The sequence below is a fragment of the Neolamprologus multifasciatus genome, chromosome 15 (assembly GCF_963576455.1).
Source record: "Neolamprologus multifasciatus chromosome 15, fNeoMul1.2, whole genome shotgun sequence".
NCBI lineage: Eukaryota > Metazoa > Chordata > Actinopteri > Cichliformes > Cichlidae > Neolamprologus > Neolamprologus multifasciatus.
Window position 1 is genome coordinate 5307730 of NC_140453.1, and position 20504 is coordinate 5328233.

Sequence of the window (20504 nt, forward strand, 5' to 3'; positions counted from 1 at the left end):
TTTGCTGACCATGCATGCTCTTTTTTCCAGCAGTGCCAGGCTCCAAACAGCATACATATTAACACAGAACAAGAAAACAGAATGGCCAAAGTCACAAGCATTAACAGATTCAGACACATCTTTGAGCGCTTATTAGGAAAGTGCTGCTTTATCATTTCCCAACCCTGAATTTCTCATCCATTTCATTCGCATCTACTTCAAAATCATCACTAAGAAGTTTGTTTGAATAGTATGGTCTCACCCTGAGAAACAGAATGTGTGTGGGGAAAAATATCTATCATTTTTAAGGTGAAACATTGCTCCAGTGAGGCATAATAAGTCCAACAGTATTTATGTGTGGGCTCTTTCCTAGTTATCAAAGTAATTACATGAGATAGGAACACGCAAGCTATTCCGGTAAACAAAAACAGCACTATGGAGCTTGTATTGATGGATACTTTGACAAATATATATTTCAACTGTCAGAAATACTTGTCATTATCAGTGGGATAGCTGATGGAGTTAGAAGCAAAGTATACTGGGTTCAGTACAGCTCTGGGACCTAATGTGATGTTGAATTTTATATCTCATGCCGTGTTATAATGGTGCTCAGCGGCCCAAAGGGCAACAAAAGAGAAATATGTCGAAAAACGCTGAGCAGCAAAGACGTTTTTTCCTAATCTTTAATGACTCTGATACAGTTCTGGGAGCTGCTAAGGCTCGAAAGTTTATGCTATGCTATTTTTAGCATCTAACTAACCCTGAAACAGCGCTGACGACATTAGAAGGTGTTTACGAGCCCAGTGGTTGGAAACAAGAATGAAGGATGGCGCAGGTTTGAAGGTCAGCGTTGCAGTGCTGACCGAGCAACAGAGCCACCGACTCCACCTGCTGCCTGACAGACCTGTGGGCTACCTATCACTCACCCAAGTGGCGGATGGTCACACCCAGGGTGACTGGACTACACCGCCCAACTAGCCACTCTATTGCCAAAGACAGTGCTCACAGGAGCGTGGGGAGAGGGCACGTTGGAGGTCGTACTAGAGTGCACGACCCAAATGTTCCACCTGGGGGCTGAAGCCGGGGGAAGCATTGAAGTCAAAGGTCATGTAGACATTGTGAATGACTGACTGCATGTGAGACAGGACCGTTTGGTGCTACCAAAGACGTAGGATGGTGGAGGAAATCATTCTTACATAGCGCTTTTCTATCCGGTCGTTCAGTCTGACGTCACTAGCCGTGTCTGGGCCTAAACTCCGCTGCAGGTCCATATATCAAACAATCACTATGGCATTACTGAGAGTTGAAAAACTGTCTAAAGTCTTTCATCTTTAATAAAATGATCAGCGTTCTGCTCTACCAGGTGTAACAATTGAGTTTAACATCCAGGCATCCATGAAAACGGAATTTATGACATTTAACGGAGTTAGAAGTTAGCAGGAAGTTAGCTCGCTAGCTTCTATCTAAATACAATATAGCATGTCCTGACTGCGGGGTTTTGGAAACAAATTAAAACGTACAGCTCTGTTATCACTTCCAACATAAATGAAGACAGAAAACTAAACAGCAGTGACGTTTGTAGGCCCATACGGTAAAAAAATACATTTTTCCTGGCCAAAATATATTTCAAATATATGGTAAATATATTTTGTATTTGTGATGCTCAAAAAAAATATATTTTTGAAATTGAAAATATATTTCTTTCAAACCAAAATACATTTCAAAAGATATTTGCGTTCAAGAAAATATATTTCCAACCTTTCAGTAGAATATATTTCAAAGTATCCCTTATTTAACCTCCTAGGACCTGGCGTCCACATATGTGGACGTCACATTTTGGGTTATTTAGACCAAAATACTCAATTTTGCTCTACAAGGGCCTGATATCCACTTCCGAGGACATTATACTGCTACTGTTCTATCAAAATTTTAAACAAATATCCTCATATGTGGCTCTTATTTTTCTTAAAAACAAAAATAAGGTAAAAAAAACCCCAAAAACCTGGTAATTCTTTGTTTTTACATTCATCGGGCCCCAATATGCCTAAATATCAAAGCGAAATTAAAAATGCATGTCGTGGAAGAGTTCGGGTCTTAGGAGGTTAAAATGTATTTAGTGCAATAATAATAATAAAAGTAACCAACTTCTGTAACCAACTTTAAGGTATAAAGGTGAATTACAGCGCAATAATTACTTGGGCTCGTAATAAGACCCTGGCCAGAATCAGAAGACACCAAATTCGTATGGAGCCAAAGTATTGAGCAGCAATAATGACCTGGACACAATGTTAACTTTTGAGTAGCCACTCTTGTATTGTTACAAGGTATAACAGATATTTGTCCAATTTGTACAGATAAAGTAAAAAATAAAATAAATAGTGTGCACACTCAAACAAAATAAAAGTACTCGTTGGGGCCCTTTAAGAATTTAGAGTTAAGCTGGCAATAGCCAACTTCAAAGGTCCTTGTGAATGTGATTGGAATGTAAAATAAAATGTACATTCTAATCAGTCTGTTTCAGATGCATTGTTTAAGGTTAAAATGTAAAATCAAAATATTGCATCAACCTCATATTCATTGCATCAACATCTTAAATCTTATCAAATCTTACAGTTCTGTTGTACAACATTCAATTTTCAAGTATATCAAATATGAGAACTAAACATCTAAGTTGCTCAAATATTTCTCTATTCACGTAAACATTAATTAAACAATACTTATGGTAAGTAACCATTGACATTCAAAATACAATACACCATAACAAATTCAGAACTATGTGCAAATAAGCAACAAAATATACATGTGAGTTCAGTTCAGAGGTATTAAAGCAGTGTGCTTAATTTCTCCACACTATAGGCCTATTCGTGAGAGAGAAATGCACTAAAAATTACCCTCTAGGTTACTTTAAACTCACAGTGAACTGACAAAAACTAATACTAAATAAATACTAAATACTAACCCTTTGGATTCAATGATGTATGCTAAGCTATGTTAAAAGTGTTATCACCATACAAATCAACTGTATGGATTCCAAAGTGGTCAGACTCAACGTATTAACTCTGAGGGAGTGTTCCTTTAATGATGCAATATAATATAGCACTTAATGACTTAATGTAATGTATTTCTGACGTTTTGCCATTTAATGTTTAATTATGTATGTTTTTGTTATGAACTGGTTTAAAATCACTTCAGAAAAATACCACATGGCAGAAAATCATGTTTTCTCGTGTTTAACCTTATTTAAGGAATTCACACTGATTAATGCTTCTAAAAATGTAATTGACTTTTAGTTTTTCAGTGTGAATGATCAGACATTTGCATTTGATCTCTGCAGCAAGAATACCTGTCAGATGCCCAAGACGTTTTGATACTGGTTCAAAATAACTTGGATTTGAGGCACAGAGACTATGCTTTGCTCGTTCATAGAATCTTCCAATGGCATAACACGTCTCTCCACTTTCATTTTGACATATTACAAATCGTTTAATGTTAAAGAAATTTTGATCATCATCATTCAACATAACAGTGAATGAATTACGTTTGAGTACACGACTGTAATCTTCTGAGTGAAACACCTCGCCATTTGTAATGATTCGTTGAAAGTACTTTACTCTGCTCCTTTGTACCCCATAACGACTCAGTGCCATATAGTCATCCCTCCTAATTAATTGCACTTTAGGATGATTAAGTGCAGTGATACCATGTGTGCGAGTTACATGTTTTAACTGTTTAGGTCTTGTTAGAGATTCAAATATCTCCTTGCATTCATTTGAGGCATCTTTCAGTAAAGTCTGGCCATAAAATGGTAAGGCCTTCTGTAGCCAGAACATTTTTACAATCTGTAGCGCAACCCCTTGAGTGCTTTTGATCATGTCTAGTAGTTTAGCATTGTAAGACTCAAACACAAAGGCGGAATGAGCCCACAAAGGCCCCCAGTTAACTACACTCCTTGGTAAATGGAGGCAAAGATGGACATTATAAGACAGATTAGCTTCCCCATAGAATACCTCCATGTCTTTCACAAAATCTGTTAGAAGTGCCTCAGACTCAGTAATCTGCTCTCTAGTTATATTTTCGCCCAACAGAAGGGATACTCCCTTGACTAGTTTAGACCAGTGATTCAGTAGTGGTTCTGGCAATACACCTTTTAGTACAGGTAAGCTATAATAAAAGAGCCACATATACCACTCATGGGCTTTCCAAAATTTCCTCAATGTGACAGACCTTGGCACACGAGGTACATTACATGGCGGTTTAATCTTTAAAAGCATTTCATCTAACAGTTTTGTAGACCTACCTATATACCAGTGCTTTTCATGGTTTTCACTGTTTAACCACAGCCCTGTTACAGTTCTTGCAACACCCAGAAGTACTGAATGCATATAGTCTGGGACAGACCCTTCGATAATATCAAAACTGGGAAGTCTACACAACATACTTGGCCCTTTAACACCCATAACAGCTTTACCAGACTGTAGCGCAGCTTCTACAAATTCATTAGTTTGTTCCTGATTGCGGAGCTGAATGTCGTTCTGAAAAGGATATACACGAGTGAATCCTCTGCCTTTTTCAACTACCTTTCCTTCATGAAGGCAGTAGGAGCATCCATATTCACCATTAAACTGTTTAAAATTTTGGATCAGAGGTCTGGCAACTGAGTCACTCATTAGAATTAGAGGGATTACTTTTGTATTGACAGAAACGCCTTTGTCATCTTCCCATGTGAAACCACTGTCCTGTAGGTCCACACACTCATCAATGAAAGGTTTTAAGAAACTTCTCATGTGAGGCTTCTCATCCCCGAACCATAGTGCACAAAGGAGTACATTATCCTGTCTTGTTTTCAATGGCAATTCATTAATGGTGCAAAAAAGGGGCCAAATACTACAAGGGGACTTTTTAAAAACTGGCACACCATCACAGCTAAATGTTAAGCTGAGGGTTTGAAGGGCCGTTTCTGAACCACTTAAAGCTTTCTGATACAAAAAACCATCACAAATGTCACTGAGAGAAGTAGATGTTTCTGTTTGCCTTCCTATTAATTCATCTGTAATTCCTGGCATTCTCAAGAGATTTTTGAGTTGATCTTCCAAGGAGAGGTATATGAAAAAGTTATTGGTAAACCTACTTGCTTTGTCATAGGTGCTGTTGCATTGAACACAATGAACTTGGTCCAGTTCAGCTGACATTATATTACTACACTGTTCACACACATAACAGATTTTCATGATGTCTTTTGTATCATCAAAAGCTTTGTAAAATGAATATTTTGTCCTGCATGCTGAATCACTGCCACCAACAACATTAAGGATTTTCATGATATCTTCAAGACAGTCATTGGTCAAACTGTGTTTGAGCTTAAGTGCCAGAAGTAGTAGTTGATTTTGCTCTTTAGTTTGACCTGAATCCACTGGGACCTCTATCTGAACAGGACCTGCAGTGCACTCTTCATCATTAGTCATCAGCAGAGTTCTGTCTTCTGGAAGGGTGTCTGGGATTTCCTTGAAAAGAGACGCGAGAGAGAGAATTATGGGTTCTGTAAACAAATCTTCAGTGTAAGAGCATTAACCTAGCGGACTCATTTATGTCTATATCGGTGAGATCTGCCCTGTAACCGTCTTCTCTCTACTGTATTTATGCATCTCTTTTTTTAACATTACAGCAGACATTTGAAATTGGTCTCATTCACTAATGGTGCACTATTTGACATGTCCATTCAGTCTTGCCAAAATTTAAGTGTGCTTAGGCTGTCAAAATGAATGCTTAGTGCTTTCTTTCATGATAAATTCTGTAAGAATATATGATTGCAGTAGAAAGTAGAAATTACCGTAAAAATCATAATTAGAACAATGATTACTTGTTTTATTTTTTCTTGTTCAATGCACTAATTCATGAATATTCTTTAAAAAATAATGTCTAGAAATGTAATGATCTTTTTGATTTCATTTCTTGACTTGAAAATTCAACTAACTATTGTGTATTTATTTCGACAAATCTATAGTCCAATATTCAGAATAAATTTAATTTAGGTTTATGCATTAAAAGTGTTTTCATTACACTTAACCCAAAATGTTTGTATTCCAACACTAACCTTAAAAAGAGACCAATAAGATCATTTATTAATATTAATATGAATCAAGCATTTATTATTTAGTATAACTGAGGTAATTAAATGCTAAGGGATAAGATAAAATGGATGATAAGATAAAAGGAATAAAATGTTATTTTGGTAATCATCACCCTCAAGTTGTTCTAAACCTATTTCTTTGTTCTGTTGAACACAAAAGAAGATATTTTCAAGAATGCTGATAACCAGTTTCTTGTCCCTACTGACTTCCATAGTGTTGTTATTTCATACTATGTCCATACTATGTCAATGGGGACCAGCAACTGTTTGGTTATCAACATTATTTTGTTCAAAAGAAATTCATACAGGTTTATAACAACTTAAGAGTGAGCAATTGATTAGAGAATTTACATTTTTGGTTGAACGGTTCATTTATGAATTTACAAAAATGCAAATTGAACCACCAATTATATCATAAGGCATACCTTTTGACATTCCTTGATAACATTCTGAAGTTCTTCTTCTGCAACCTTAATTCTGAAAAAGAAAATATACAATAAAGAAAATAGAAATTGCTTATTGCTATATTTGAACTCTAAGTGAACTGCTATTAACACGATAAAGATGTGATCACTTATAAAGATGTTTATTGATCAGTAATAAGCAGATTAGACATAGCCTTGCTACATTCCCTGTTTAAAAGAGCCAACTCCAGATCATTCATTTGGGAGCCAGAGTACATTTATCGTACCTTATGGTATGGTAATTTACAAAGATCATTTTTTCCTTACAATTTTCATTGTGGTTATTAATTACATTTTATAAAATTTACTTAGAATGATGTTTATACCATTGTTTTAAGCAACTGCATGTCCTATTTTTACAAAAACATAAGCTGAAAACACTAATTGAAAATCCTTCAATGCTATTCTGGAGTATTAAGCCCCAAATGTCTATTACACATTGGCTTTGTTTATTCTTGATAAAAAACAAACAAACATCTTAAGCATGCAGTGGACGATTATTTGCCACTTTGAACGATTACATAATTGTGGCATCCTTAGTGATTGCCACTAGATTAATTGATTGTGCCCTATGGCATTCGTTAATGTTAAAGAGTGAGGGATATTACATTACCAACACACCTTTCTTTTTGTGCCCATCTCCGTTTGGTTCTTGAAGGAATTTCCTCTTCAGGATCAGTTAGATAACGTTTATACGAAATCCTTTCAGGAGGCTCGCTCATTTTGACTCACACGTGACCTGTTGATGACATTAAAATCACATTGAAGAAAACATCGAGGATTGTAAAACAGAAACTGCAACATATAAAATAAATGTAGCATGTTACTGTGAAATATATGCTTACCGAGCAGTTTTCCAGGGAGTTCGCAAAATTGCAGCGTCTTCTTCCGCGAGCGTCTGCACACGCAATGCAGACCTTAACAAAAACTTAAACGTAAAGTCCCAAAAACGTCCGTCTTTGTACGTCACAGGATTAATCGAAAAAAAGGTACTTAAAACAATATAATATGTTTTTTCTATGAAATCTATGCTCACCAGAGATTATTCAAAAAATGCAGCGTCTTCGTTCTAGATCTGTAGGTTGTGTGAAAGTGTAAAGGTTAATGAGCGGAGCATAGTATGCACATGCGCGTTGCCATTGTGCTTTTTATAAATAAAGATAAAATAAAAAGTAATACGTAAAAAATAAATATTGAAATATTCCCAAACATGTGCAATGAACGCGCAAAAATATTAATAATAATAATAATAAAATTATTAGTTGTTGTTTCTTTCCCCCCCCCTTTTTTTTGAAATATAACCGACGTCTGAGGCGCAATTTCCGAATGGCCGATATACAGGCGGGAAGACATAAGCGGATAATGTTCGCGTTAATTAAGTGGTCGGAAGATGGAAAGTTCTCAATTGTGCCAACTGAACACATTCGGGATTTTGATGAGGAGGAATACTTAGACGGTTTGGAGGAAAAGGACGTTTATTTGGTGGAGTGGCGACAAGGCGCCAAGGAGCCAAAAGGCGGGTGGCCGGTCTATGAAGCCTCCATCATTAAGCTAGCAGGTGCCTTTTCTCCAATATAATATTACTTTATTGTCGCTTATTTGTTAATCAAAATATGTAACTTAATCAATTATATTATGATGTACTTTAGCCTTTTTTATTATTATTCTGCCTCCTCAGAAAGGGAAAAAACTTTGCAAACAAAGCTTAAGGAAATTGAAGAACAACTACCCAAGCCAGCGGTGCTTAAGAGAAAAAGTAAACCTTCTATGAAACTCCTTGAGGCCACAGAGGTGAGAGACGAACCGGCAGCTAAGAAAAAGGTGAGTGTTTTGCCACACGTACACACACAGACATATATGCTAATATATAATATAATAATAACAATAATAATATGTGTGTGTGTGTGTATATATATATATATATATATATATATATATATATATTAGGGGTGCAACGATACTCGTATCGATATTGAACCGTTCGATACAGTGCTTTCGGTTCGGTAGGCATATGTATGAACAATACAACATTTTTAATTTATTTTATCAACTTCCCTGCTGTCTGTGTTGAGTGCTCAGTGGATCTGCGCTCGACAGTGCAGCCTAGGCGGAGTAGTCGAACGCAGATTCACTGAGCGCAGGGCAAGCTAGCGAGACAGAAGTTAAGCTCTCCTTGCAACATGGCAAATTGAACCTCCCCCACCCTCATTCAGATCTGGCGTTTGGAACTATTTTGGTTTTCATGTGACATATGACCCTGAAGGTAAGCGTGTCATGGACTAAAGTAAAACAGTATGTTGGATGTGCCAGCAATGCTCAATTACATGGGTGGGAACTAGTGTGTTAGCGCAGTTAGCTCGTTGTGTTGGCCGTCCAGCCCCACGCACGAGGCAATCCGCAGTAGCTGTTAACGGAGATTTGTCGTGTTGTGTCGTTAACCTCATTTCAGATTTACGCTGACAGCACTAGTGGGAACACAACGAATATGACTGCACATTTACTCTGACATCATCCTAGTGCAAAGACAAGTGGAAGCAGACAAAAACAACAAGCACGCATGCTACAAACTTTACCCGAGTCATTTAGACAGCTGTTAGCACATGATTCTCCTTATGGGGACCTGATATATTTAATATGCTGCTGAGAATATAGCCCAGAAGAAGCTATAGTATAGCTTTTATTTTGGAAAGAGCCATTTCTCTGTAATAAACTCTCTTTTCCAAAGATGAGTGATTCCTCAATCAGATACAGGGCTCGCAAAATATATGTCAATGCTTTTGCATTCTTTCGGAAATGTAGCTGGGTAATTATGTCATTGGCATCGGTGAGCCACTGTCAATATGTGACATATTGAAATCGCGTTTGAATTTGCGCTTGTTTTTTGCTTTCACTTTGCAATCGCGCGAACTGTGTATAGAGAGCGACAGCACTGATTGGTGAGTGATGATAATTTGCGCACCAATTCCTCTGACATCATCTTATCAATCGTTAGCTTACTATGCAAACATGACAAGTGAAATCTCCCGCAGCAAGCTTAAACATGTGAGAGGTTGATTGCACAGAGAATCGCTGAGCGTTATGTGAGTGCGTGTGTAAAAGCAGCAGGATATATATTTTAGTTCTGCTGAGCCAAATAAGACAGGTCAGGGTGAAGAAGTGACAGCCAAAGAAAAGCTTACCACAAAACGGAAAAGTTATGACAAATCAGACTATAAGGCAAAAAGAAAGTGCAGCTTTATGGTTTCATGGACAAAAGAATTTCTGTGGCTGCAATATGACGAGCTAAATAACCAGGGCTGCACATAAGTGGTCAGCAGGTGCGCATTCGCTGTCAAAATAAAAAACGCGCTCAAGATAAGAAGTTGCAACGCGTGTTTGCGTACATAAGATATTCTGGAGGAGGACAGACATTTGTTTAGAACTCTTGAAGATGTCGAAGAAGCTCCTTTAAGCAATTACTTTGGTGTTCCTCCACCTCCAAAGAAATGTCAGGAGTCCGAACCACAAAAGAAGCGTGTATTCTCGGAAAAGTGGTTGCAGGAGGTGAGCTGGCTTCAAACAAATGATGAATGCACAGAGATGTGGTGCAGAATGTGCCGTGAAAATTTAATAAATGACAAATTAAAAAGGCATGAACATTTTTTTTGTATCGAAAAAATATCGAACCGTGACACCAAAGTATCGAACCGAACCGTGAATTTTGTGTATCGTTGCACCCCTTACATATATATATATATATATACATACCTGTTTTGTGTATATATATGTATGTGTAACCCCCCCCCCCCCCCCCAACATTTTGAGATCATTCCTTCATACAGAAGGTGGCTTTTACAGAGAGAGTTTTTTATTTCATTTCTTAGGCATACCCAACAGAGCAACAAAACGATCTAAAGTTATGGAATGAAAAGAAACTTGAACATCTACAGCGTGGCATTAATCAGTTGAGAGAAGAGAACTCGAATCTAAAAAGAGAAAACGATAGGCTTAAAAATGAAATACTTGAAAGTAAGTACTGTACTATTACATGTTTTATGTGTGTGTTTACACTTGTCATATACAATAGCTATCAAAACCTATTCACATTTAATTTCACTTTCACAGAAATCCCACCTCTCCTTCAGGCTACAGAGCATTTACTTACCAAGGTTAGAAACAAAGCACAGTTATCCTTCATTAATAATCACTAATTACAATGTTCCACATTTCCTTGCCTTTTTAATCATTTTAAGGCCTTTTGGAGGTTTTTTGGGGTTGTTTAGCAGTAATGTTGTGCCTATTTATTTCAGCCCATGAAAATGAATGCAGATCTTCCTGACGTAAGTAAAATCTAATTTATTTTTTTGTCATTATCATTAATTTTGTTGCTTTGTTGTTTTTGTGCAGTTTGCAATCATATAAACCTAACAAGCATCAGTCAGCAGTGTGCCTAACCTAAACAGATTCTTGCTTTATTCACATAATATGTAGTTATATGTACTTGTACATTGTACCTAGGGTTGCGGCCACTTGGCACCGCCCCATTGTTGTGACAGCCCTGATTGTACTTGTACACTGCATCGGAACAGGGAACAGTCTGCCACATTAATGTATTTTTAAATGACTTGTTTCTAATACATCAATTTTTCTCTTACAGATGTCAAAGTCTGAACCTGATGCTGCCCTCCCTCATCCTCCTAAAGTAAGTATTAGTTGTTGTGGTTTTTTACGCAGTGTCTGTGTCACGTGATATTATGTCACATGCTAAGCATAACTATTGAAATAATAACTGTTTTATAACAGATTTTCCCAAACACTAGCTATGTTTGTTGTCATTCAGACCAGTACTACTGGTTAGACATTGCTTAATAAGGATTGTGTTTTTCAGCACGATATCTTATTTTTCACAGGAAAAAGGGGAAAAATTTGTAGATGGAAAACTCTCCAAATGTTCTTTGTGCATTTTGTTTTCTATTTGTTAGAATATTTACTATTTATTCAAGTTTTCTAAGGTATCTAATATTTTCATACCTAATATCCATGATGTAAATATTTTAAGAAATAGTCGTTTGTTTGTCAATTGAAAGTGTGTAGATCTTGCATTATTATGGTGTTATTTTATGATTATACACTCAAAGGTATTAAATGGTCTTAAAATGACAATGACATTACTTGACGCAATTGTTTATGGGGCAATATACCGACCAACAAAAAGTTGTTATCGTAACAGGCCTACAAAACATGATTTTATGATTGATAAATACAAAAAATAAATACATTTCATTTCTCTGACATTCATCTGATATTCAGTTACAATTCACACCACAGCTACCTGCACATGCAAAGTACTATACTGTAAATTATTTTGCACAAATACCTGTACTTTTACTAACACATTTACTATATTACTTTTAGCCTGTGGATTTAAATGCAGATGTCCTTAATGTAAGTTGTTATATCATGTTATTTTTATTGTTATTTATTTTATTTTACATTCAAATATCGCAAACTTCATGGGTTAAATAAGCTTGATTGCTAGTAGATAAAGAATAGTTCACCTGTAGTTCACCTAGTTGTGGGGCGATCGTGACTCAAGAGTTGGCAGTTCGCCTTGTAATCGTAAGGTTGCCGGTTCGACCCCCGGCTTGGACAGTCTCGGTCGTTGTGTCCTTGCGCAAGACACTTCACCCGTTGCCTACTGGTGGTGGTCAGAGGGCCCGGTGGCGCCAGTGTCCGGCAGCCTCGCTTCTGTCAGTGCACCCCAGGGTGGCTGTGGCTACAATGTAGCTGCCATCACCAGTGTGTGAATGGGTTGATGACTGAATGTGTAAAGCGCTTTGGGGTCCTTAGGGACTAGTAAAGCGCTATACAAATACAGGCCATTTATCATATAATTGATATTCCCGATTAATTTCTCATCTCTGATTTAATGCCTTTGTTTGTTTGCCTTTTTTTGACCATAACAAGACATTTTTGCAGGATATATATGGTGAATTTATATGCATAGATACAGTCGAAGTGCTTGACACATGCACAGAGCAGTAGATGGACTAGGAGGGAAATAATTACAATCATGATGTTGATTGGTGATGTCAGTATATATATTTTAGAGGAATGTTTTGTTTTTCACCCAAAATGAACTATATTGCTTCAGAAGAGATTTTTTTACCCCACTGAATTCTTATATATTGTTGTGTTTTTTGCTTGTTTGTTTGTTTGTTTTTTTCTCCAGAACATGTATGCTGTACCTATTTACTTGAATTGTATAGATATATTTACGTCATCAAAATATGTCACATGACTTACAAGGTTTAGATTGTTGTGCAACATTGTCACATTCTGATATTTATTCAGTGGTTTTATGGCAGTCAATGCTATGTGTATGTTTTTAAATCTTTAAATATTCTCCTTTATAGGTGCCCAACTCTTCATGCAAAGCTTCTATGTCTGGGGATTCTAAAGTAAGTATTTTTGCTTCTGCTTTGTGCCACCGCGAAATGTCAATCTTTCTTATTAAAGTGTAAAGACTCAATCATCTAAGTTATTCTGAGTTCTTCCTTCTTTCATTTAGTTTACCAGTAATACTCTGTCTGTAACAACATTGTTGACTTCGTATGTATGTGTTTATTTATTTAAAGGGTTCCAGTGATGCTGAATATGTAAGTAATTTTGCTGAGAATTTAGGTAGGTGCAAACTCAAATGTGTTTTTTAAAAACAATTTATATTGAAACACTCTTTTTATGTGATTGCAACCACAGGTGGAGATAGCACATGCTACAGGGGTAAAAATTCTGAAACATCAGTGGGCTACTGCTCTTCAGGCCCAAACACCCACTTCAATGGTGCGTGTTCTTCTGATGGCCGTCTTCCCACTGGATGTTTTGATCCAGAGCAATTTAAAAGGTAAACAGCTTTGAAACTTAGTTCCAATGGTTAGCTAATAGTATTTTAAAAAGCCTACTTCTCTGTCACCAGTTTCTTTACCAAAAAGCATAATATTGTAGTTCAAATGTTTAGATGAACAAAGATCAGATTTTTGGAAATTTAACTAGTCAGACACTCAAATGTTAATGTAATTTATAGGAGGACACAGCAAAACAGATATTGGTGCAGAACGAAGAACTGCCCTTGATAAAGAAACCATGACAGCCATATATAGTAAGTGAAGACTGTGTATCTAAAATTGCATACTGCACAAGTAACTCACTTTGCAACAATAAAAATTGCACAGATAGGTGATGATGCATTGAAGTGGTTGGACTCAGACAAAGAAGGTCAACAGATTGAATGCTGGAGAGTAAGGATAGATGACCAAAAGGGGTGTTAGTATTACTGTAATGTGAACTGGATAGACTTTCCATCGAGGGGGGGGGGGGGGGGGGGGGGGGGGGGGAAGGTAAAATTATGTGTAAAATATATCTGTATCTCTATAAACGGAAATATCTGTTTGCTAAATGAAGCTGGCTAATTTAAATCATGTTTTTATTTTAACTCTGATAAAAGTACTAGAATTGTGACTTTTGTTTGTTACAGTGGCCGTAAGGAAGAGGTTCCCCAATGTATCCAGAGGGGCATTGGGGATTGCAGTCAATTCAAAGCTGGGGGAACTCAGACTGTTGGAGAAGAAAAAAAAAGTTACATTTTAAGTATGTTTTATGTTCATACACACCCACATATATATATCTATATCTATATATATGTATATGTGTGTGTATTCCTCTGCTTGTTATTGATCAGTAAACATCTTTGAGTGATCACATCTTTATTGTGTTAATAGCAGTTCACATCAAATTCACAGTATCGTTACTTATAAGTGTTTGTTGCAGTTGCATTTTGTATAGCAAAATGTGTATATATATATATATATGTGTATATATATGAGTGTGAGTGTGTGTGTGTGTGTGTGTGTGTGTGTGTACATATATATATATATATATATATATATATATATATATATATATTATTATTATTTTATTATTTTACAATTTTTAAGAATGTTATGAGAATAAAGTTGTATAATGTATGTTCCTAGCTTGATTTATATGCTATGTTTGTTTTAGATATCAAATAAAGATTTTCAGTTGTTACATGTGAATGTGTTTTCTTCGACTGAAATATATGAAGGGTAAAATATATTTTTGAAAGTATTTTAATTAATTTTCAATTGTATTTTGAAATATATTTTGAAATATATTTCAAAATATACAAAAAATGGCCAAAAAATATATGCGCTAAAATACATTTAGAAATATATTTATATATTTCGAAATATATTTTGGAATATATTTTGAAATATATTTCAAAATATACAAAAAATGGCCAAAAAATATATGCGCTAAAATACATTTCAAAATATATTTATATATTTTGAAATGTATTTTAGCGCATATATTTTTTGGCCATTTTTTGTATATTTTGAAATATATTTCGAAATATATTTCGAAATATATTTTTTTACCGTATGGGGGGTTACTGAAGTTTGGCTAGCTGGTATATAATGATGTGCTACGTGACCGCTAGCAACACAGCTATGTTAGCATAATATAAACAAGCTAACTTTTTTTCCACTCGATAAAAGTTAACGTGAGTGTTCTCGGTGGTCAGGAACAAATGTAATCGCATGGCAGGATGCTGTAAAAGGACCAAACTTCAGCCAGGAGAACAACTGAGATAATCCATCCACAATACAAGGTTAGTCATTCATGCTGCTGCATGGGCTGGGCTGTAGTTACATCATAAGGTTTTAAAAACTGAGCTTAAATAAATGATTAGCGGTAATAAAAGCCAAGGGAGGTCAACAGTGATCACTGACTGTTTTAGGAGCTTTTTGAGATTAAATAGAAGAAAATGCATAACATTAAACATGTTAATAACACAAAAGCCATATTAAACGCAGACTACTTTAGGCCCAGAAGTAGGATTTGTCACGTCATCACTTAACGACCGGATTCTCCCGGAGCACTCAAAGCACTTCTGCCATGGATGTCCATGCAGAACACACACATGTACAAACACATATGTTTATATTTATCTCATACTATTAAACTGAGCAGACAACAGTTGGAGCTGCAAGCTGTCTAATTAAAATCCCATTCCAGTTTCCTTTCTTCACCCGGCCCGTCACTGAAACAAAGAAAAGGGCAGATGTGTTTTTGAGAGGAGATGGTGGAAAAAAGAAAAACCTTGTACTACAGTACACTCTGCAAATCTAATTTTCATTTCCCGCTCTTCTGTTCTGAGTGTATTACATATAATATCCTTGGAACACTAAGCAGGAGTTAATATAAGTGCACTGGATGCACTGTGATAATTGTTTTTGTTGCATGTTTGTTTCTTTTCTCATTATTCAAATTGCTGAAAAGGAAGTTTGTCACTGCAGGGGTGAGGTGAGTCACATGGCACCACACCACACCAGGAGACTGATCTTTCAGTTTGTGAGGACAGGCACAAGTTAATGAGCACCTTGAACGATGTCTTGTAAACAAATTGAGTTAACCTGCATTTTTTGTCTTTAATTCAATTTGGCCTTTGATTGAGCTGTTAGTGGCGGCTTTTTACTCGGCTGCTTATGCTTATCTACGAAAGAGGTAGAGCTGGAAAATGCCTAATTTTTGCCTCGATTTGCTCCCCGTTGCAAAGGAATCACTGATGGACCCAACGAGAATAACAATTAGGACGGCTAATAGAGTTACTCGCTGCACTTACCGTGGCATTTGAATGTTTTTGTATCAGCTCACGAGCATTTGCATCTGTAATTAGGAAAAGCACCACGCTGGACAGTACCTAAAACAAGCTCCTGTGAAGCAGCTGTGGCTACTGACAGTGAAATACACTTCTCTTGACTGATAGGGATTCTGCTCTGCTAATGCATTCTTAATTGTGTAAGCCATTGCGATGCTGGAATATTTCAATTACATGCATTATACTTTCCTTGGAGGAACAGCCCCGTGTTTAATTTGATTCTGTATAATTACTGTAAAATGAATTCCAATTGTTATATCCAATCTTAAAATAAATTGGCATACATTTTCTGATCCCCGCGCCGAGGTGACTTTTCATTTGGAATCGAAGCATTGCAGTCAGACTATATCTGGCTAAATGAAGAAAACGGGAGTCCATCTAGATGATTTTGTTAAGGGAAATCAGGAAGACAGTAAGTGCTCTATTAACCCACTTTACAGAGGCAGAATCAAGCCCAGTGGAAATCTCATCAGAGGGGTGAAGTCACACTGTACAGCGTGTGGATGTGGATGTTAATATGAGGTTCTTAATCTTTTGTTACGGCAACATCAGATAGCAGTTTTAGGGCAGCTCTAATTGGACAGGTTGTTTCTCACCATCTAGACCTTGCTGAGAATATTGTGGGTGTCACAGTAACCTGAACATGTGCCACACTCTTCTTTTCCTTTTTACAGCTGGCTGCCTGTTTCTGTTTTAAAATGACACTGGCACCGGGGTCTCGTTGCTCCGCATGACATTTTTTCCTGTTAGATGATGAAAAATGCATCACTCTGTCTGCATCTCTCACTCTACCCCGTCTCTCCTGCTCCATTGAGCGGCGTCTGTTGTCCGAGTGGGATCCAGCAGGTTCTGCTTGGTAGAGATGAGCTTCCCCCCCTATTCTAAAATCAGGAGACAGAGCCGCCTCATAATTAGATTTGCTTTCTGTGTGGCACCAGTCCCTTCAATCTAATCTATTTATGCATTCCCTCTTTCAGGCCTCATTGAGATTCTATCGCCTCGTATTTGTACCCTGCCTGTCAAAACGGCCTTCTTTTCTTCACAATTTTGGGCTCATTTCACTGGTGGATATGGGCGATGATTGCCCGCTGGTCTCGTCTCAAATGCAATGTGCTGGAACTTAAGAGGCTTCTCTTCTGTCTTTAAAAGAGTGGGTTGTGTGTCTGCATGCGTTTTTGTTTAGCAGGATAAGACATGTGCTCGTCTACGGGATGTGTTGGTGTCTTTTTTTCTGTGTGTGTGTGAGTACGCGTGCTCACGTCCGTCTGTCTCAATAGTATTGATGTGGACATCAATAAAAAGTCTGCTGAGTGTGTGAGTGGAAGAGGTGTAGGGTTGTGGTGCCAGTAGGGAGGGGAAGCAGGGGGTGGAGTGCTAAAGTAAGATTAACTTTATTGATTCCTGACAGGGAGAACTGGTTATTATAGCCACAAAGAATAGGCTATGGATGAAAATGCAATAAGCCAAACATGAGGATATGGGCCATCGTTCCAAAATAGATCTCTTCTTGGCTTAAATCAGTTCTCAAATTCACAGAGTTCTGTAGTTCTCAGAGTGGTAATGTGCAGTTGTCTCCTTCATTTTGTGAACCAAAGTATTCACAGTACTTTCACACTTTGCATGGTATTTAAAATTAAAGTTTGGCTACGTAATGTGCAAAACAGAGGGTAAAGATACAAGCTTAAAACGGCTGCCAGGATTCGTGAAGTCAGCAAACTGAAATGGTGATGTCTGAACTTTTACAATAAGAATTATAGTGGATTTACAACCACTGATTCCTGGTCATACCAGCTCATGGACATGCTTGTTTGTGTTTTCTATCCATTAGCATCAGGTACACAGAGCGGGATCATTTAAATGCAGCGTTACATAAACTTGCAAACCTATGTATCTTAAGTTGTCAGTGCAAACCTTTTTGTGTGTCTGCTCAACTAGCTATGCACATTTGTTCATGTGAAAAGGAGAACGCCTCAAAGTAAATAGGATCTAGGTGACTTGACGCCGTTACGGGTGTCTCAAGTGTTTCAATCTGTCAGCAATGAGACCTGTCGCAGTTTGTTGCCAATCCTATCAGTGTGAATGGCAATGTCCCCAGAAGGGCAAGGCAAAGCTTCGGTACAGCCGAACAATAAATTACGGCGGTAACAACAGTGAACGCTGTTTCTGACAAGTTGCTTTCTATTTTGTAACTGTCCAGCCGACCGACTCTGGTGCCAAGTTGACATTGGCAAATACTCAAACCAAATCAGTCTTCTTTTGTAGTAAAGCCGTCTGCATTGGAGGACAAAGAAAATGTGACTGAAGTTTGTGGAACAAAAGCAACAAACAGGTTGCATGAATGCATGTGATACAAAGGCGAGTGGAAGCTTATGACAGATTACTCTGAGAGAACGAATAGAAAAAAGAGATCAGTAATTGCTAATTGGTAAACAAAGTGACTAGCAGATATTTCAAAAATGACTGTGCATTTAAAGATATATAACTCTGATGACCCCTATTAGTTGTCTCTGTAAATACTCTGTATATATGTCTGCCCTGGAGACAACTTAAACCCACTGAAAGCACTACAGAGACAAAGATATAAAGATAATCAGAATATAGTTTGAACTGAAACATGCTAATCACACTAATCATCATGAAAACGGTACTGCTGACTGTGACAAAGACATACTGCTTATGCTAAATATGTTTGTGAGCCACAAGTTTACTTAGACTTACACAGCTCTGTTGAAAAATAGATAGATCCTTTTAGACATTTAAAATAACCAGAAATAGTTGTAATACACAGATTCAGTTGAACTATAAAGGTTAGTAGGTTAGTTTGTGAACTTAGACCATAGCAGAAATACTTACTTGCTATCTTAATGCTAAGCTAAATTAAGCTAACCTGGCGTCATGAGCGTAGCAGCTTACTTGTTATGCACTAGAATAGAATTACTTGGCTCTCATCTAACTCTTATAAGTCAATAGGCACCTCTACATAGACTTTGTCCCATTCCTTTAACACACATATGCATTAGCAAAGAAAACTAAACAAAATTTAGTTCATATCTATTTTTTATTGTTTTGCTACCTTGGATAAAACTGATGTATCAAAACTGTATGGCTGCATATGTTTCATGTTGCTTGGAAGAAATTATTGCAATATATCAAAAAATAAATATATACATAGATTAAATGAACTCTACACATTAAGGCATATAACCTAAAACTAAAGTACAACCACATGGTGGAAAATCAGCGGTGGAGTAACGGTGTGGGTGCAAAAAATACTGTTAGAAGTAGATTGATTTGATATGCATGCCCTAATGCACATAGCTGCATTGCCAAAACTATTCTGAAGCATTAAGAGTTCCTTTCACTGGAATGAAAAGGTTGAGCCCAACTCCTGAAGAACAACCCCACAACACATTCCTTCGCCACCAAAGTTTACACTTGACACAATGCAGTCAGAAAAGTACTGTTCTCCTGGTAACTGCCAAACCCAAACTCATCCATCAGATTACCAGATTGACAATAATGATTCATTACTCCAGAGAATACATCACCACTGCTTTAAATTCCAGTGGCAGCATGCTTTCCACCACTGCATCCAGTGCTTTTCATTGTACTTGGTGATGTGATGATATACAGTCCTGATCAAAAGTTTAAGACCACTTGAAAAATGGCAAAAAAATCCTATTTTGCATGGTTGTCTCTTAACAAGGTTCCAAGTAGAGTTTTAAGATGCAACAAGAAGAAATGGGAGATTTTTTAAAGTGATTATTGTTGATCACTTTAAAAAATATGTTGCGGCATAGCTGATGCAAACGTTTCCATGAAGTGAGTGGGAACATTTCTCCAAGTGAAGACGGATGCATGAAGTGCATCTACTGTCAGAAACTGTTGTCGATTTTTATAAACTTTCTTTGCCATCCACCCCCAAAGGTTCTCATGTGGATTTAGATCAGGGGACAAGTCCCTTGTCCTGTACTGTAGCGTTGTCCTGTTGAAAAACCCAGTCGTTACCACACAGACGAGGGCCCTCAGTCATGATAGAATCAATCAATCAATCAATCAATCAATCAATCAATCAATCAATGATCTTGGCAAAATCTGGACACTGCCAGCGGCCGCACCTCCTGAAGCTCCATTGTTTCACTGAAGGAAAAAGTACCTCAGACCATCATGGCGCCTCCTCCACTGTGGTGTGTAGAAAACATCTCAAGTGGGA

The 20504-nt window shown here is 37.1% G+C and overlaps 2 protein-coding genes and 2 long non-coding RNA genes across 4 annotated transcripts in view; 3 read left to right on the plus strand and 1 right to left on the minus strand.

The window, feature by feature from the left end:
- The window catches only part of faua (FAU ubiquitin like and ribosomal protein S30 fusion a), a 110745-nt gene that overhangs the window by 33618 nt on the left and 56623 nt on the right, over positions 1 to 20504 (plus strand). The window lies entirely within an intron of this gene.
- LOC146501384 (uncharacterized) lies at positions 1567 to 7521 on the minus strand. The gene is made up of 4 exons (XR_014869481.1): positions 7416 to 7521; positions 7192 to 7309; positions 6532 to 6583; positions 1567 to 5480 (listed from the first exon to the last, which is right to left on the minus strand). It is a non-coding gene; the product is annotated as an uncharacterized LOC146501384 (long non-coding RNA).
- Positions 7897 to 11603, plus strand: LOC146501385 (uncharacterized). The gene is made up of 6 exons (XM_085133477.1): positions 7897 to 8128; positions 8249 to 8391; positions 10434 to 10578; positions 10675 to 10718; positions 10860 to 10889; positions 11207 to 11603. Exons 1-6 carry the CDS (start codon positions 7897 to 7899, stop codon positions 11297 to 11299), a joined length of 687 nt encoding a protein of 228 aa, XP_084989603.1. The 3' UTR covers positions 11300 to 11603.
- LOC146501386 (uncharacterized) lies at positions 8482 to 9917 on the plus strand. The gene is made up of 2 exons (XR_014869482.1): positions 8482 to 9337; positions 9700 to 9917. It is a non-coding gene; the product is annotated as an uncharacterized LOC146501386 (long non-coding RNA).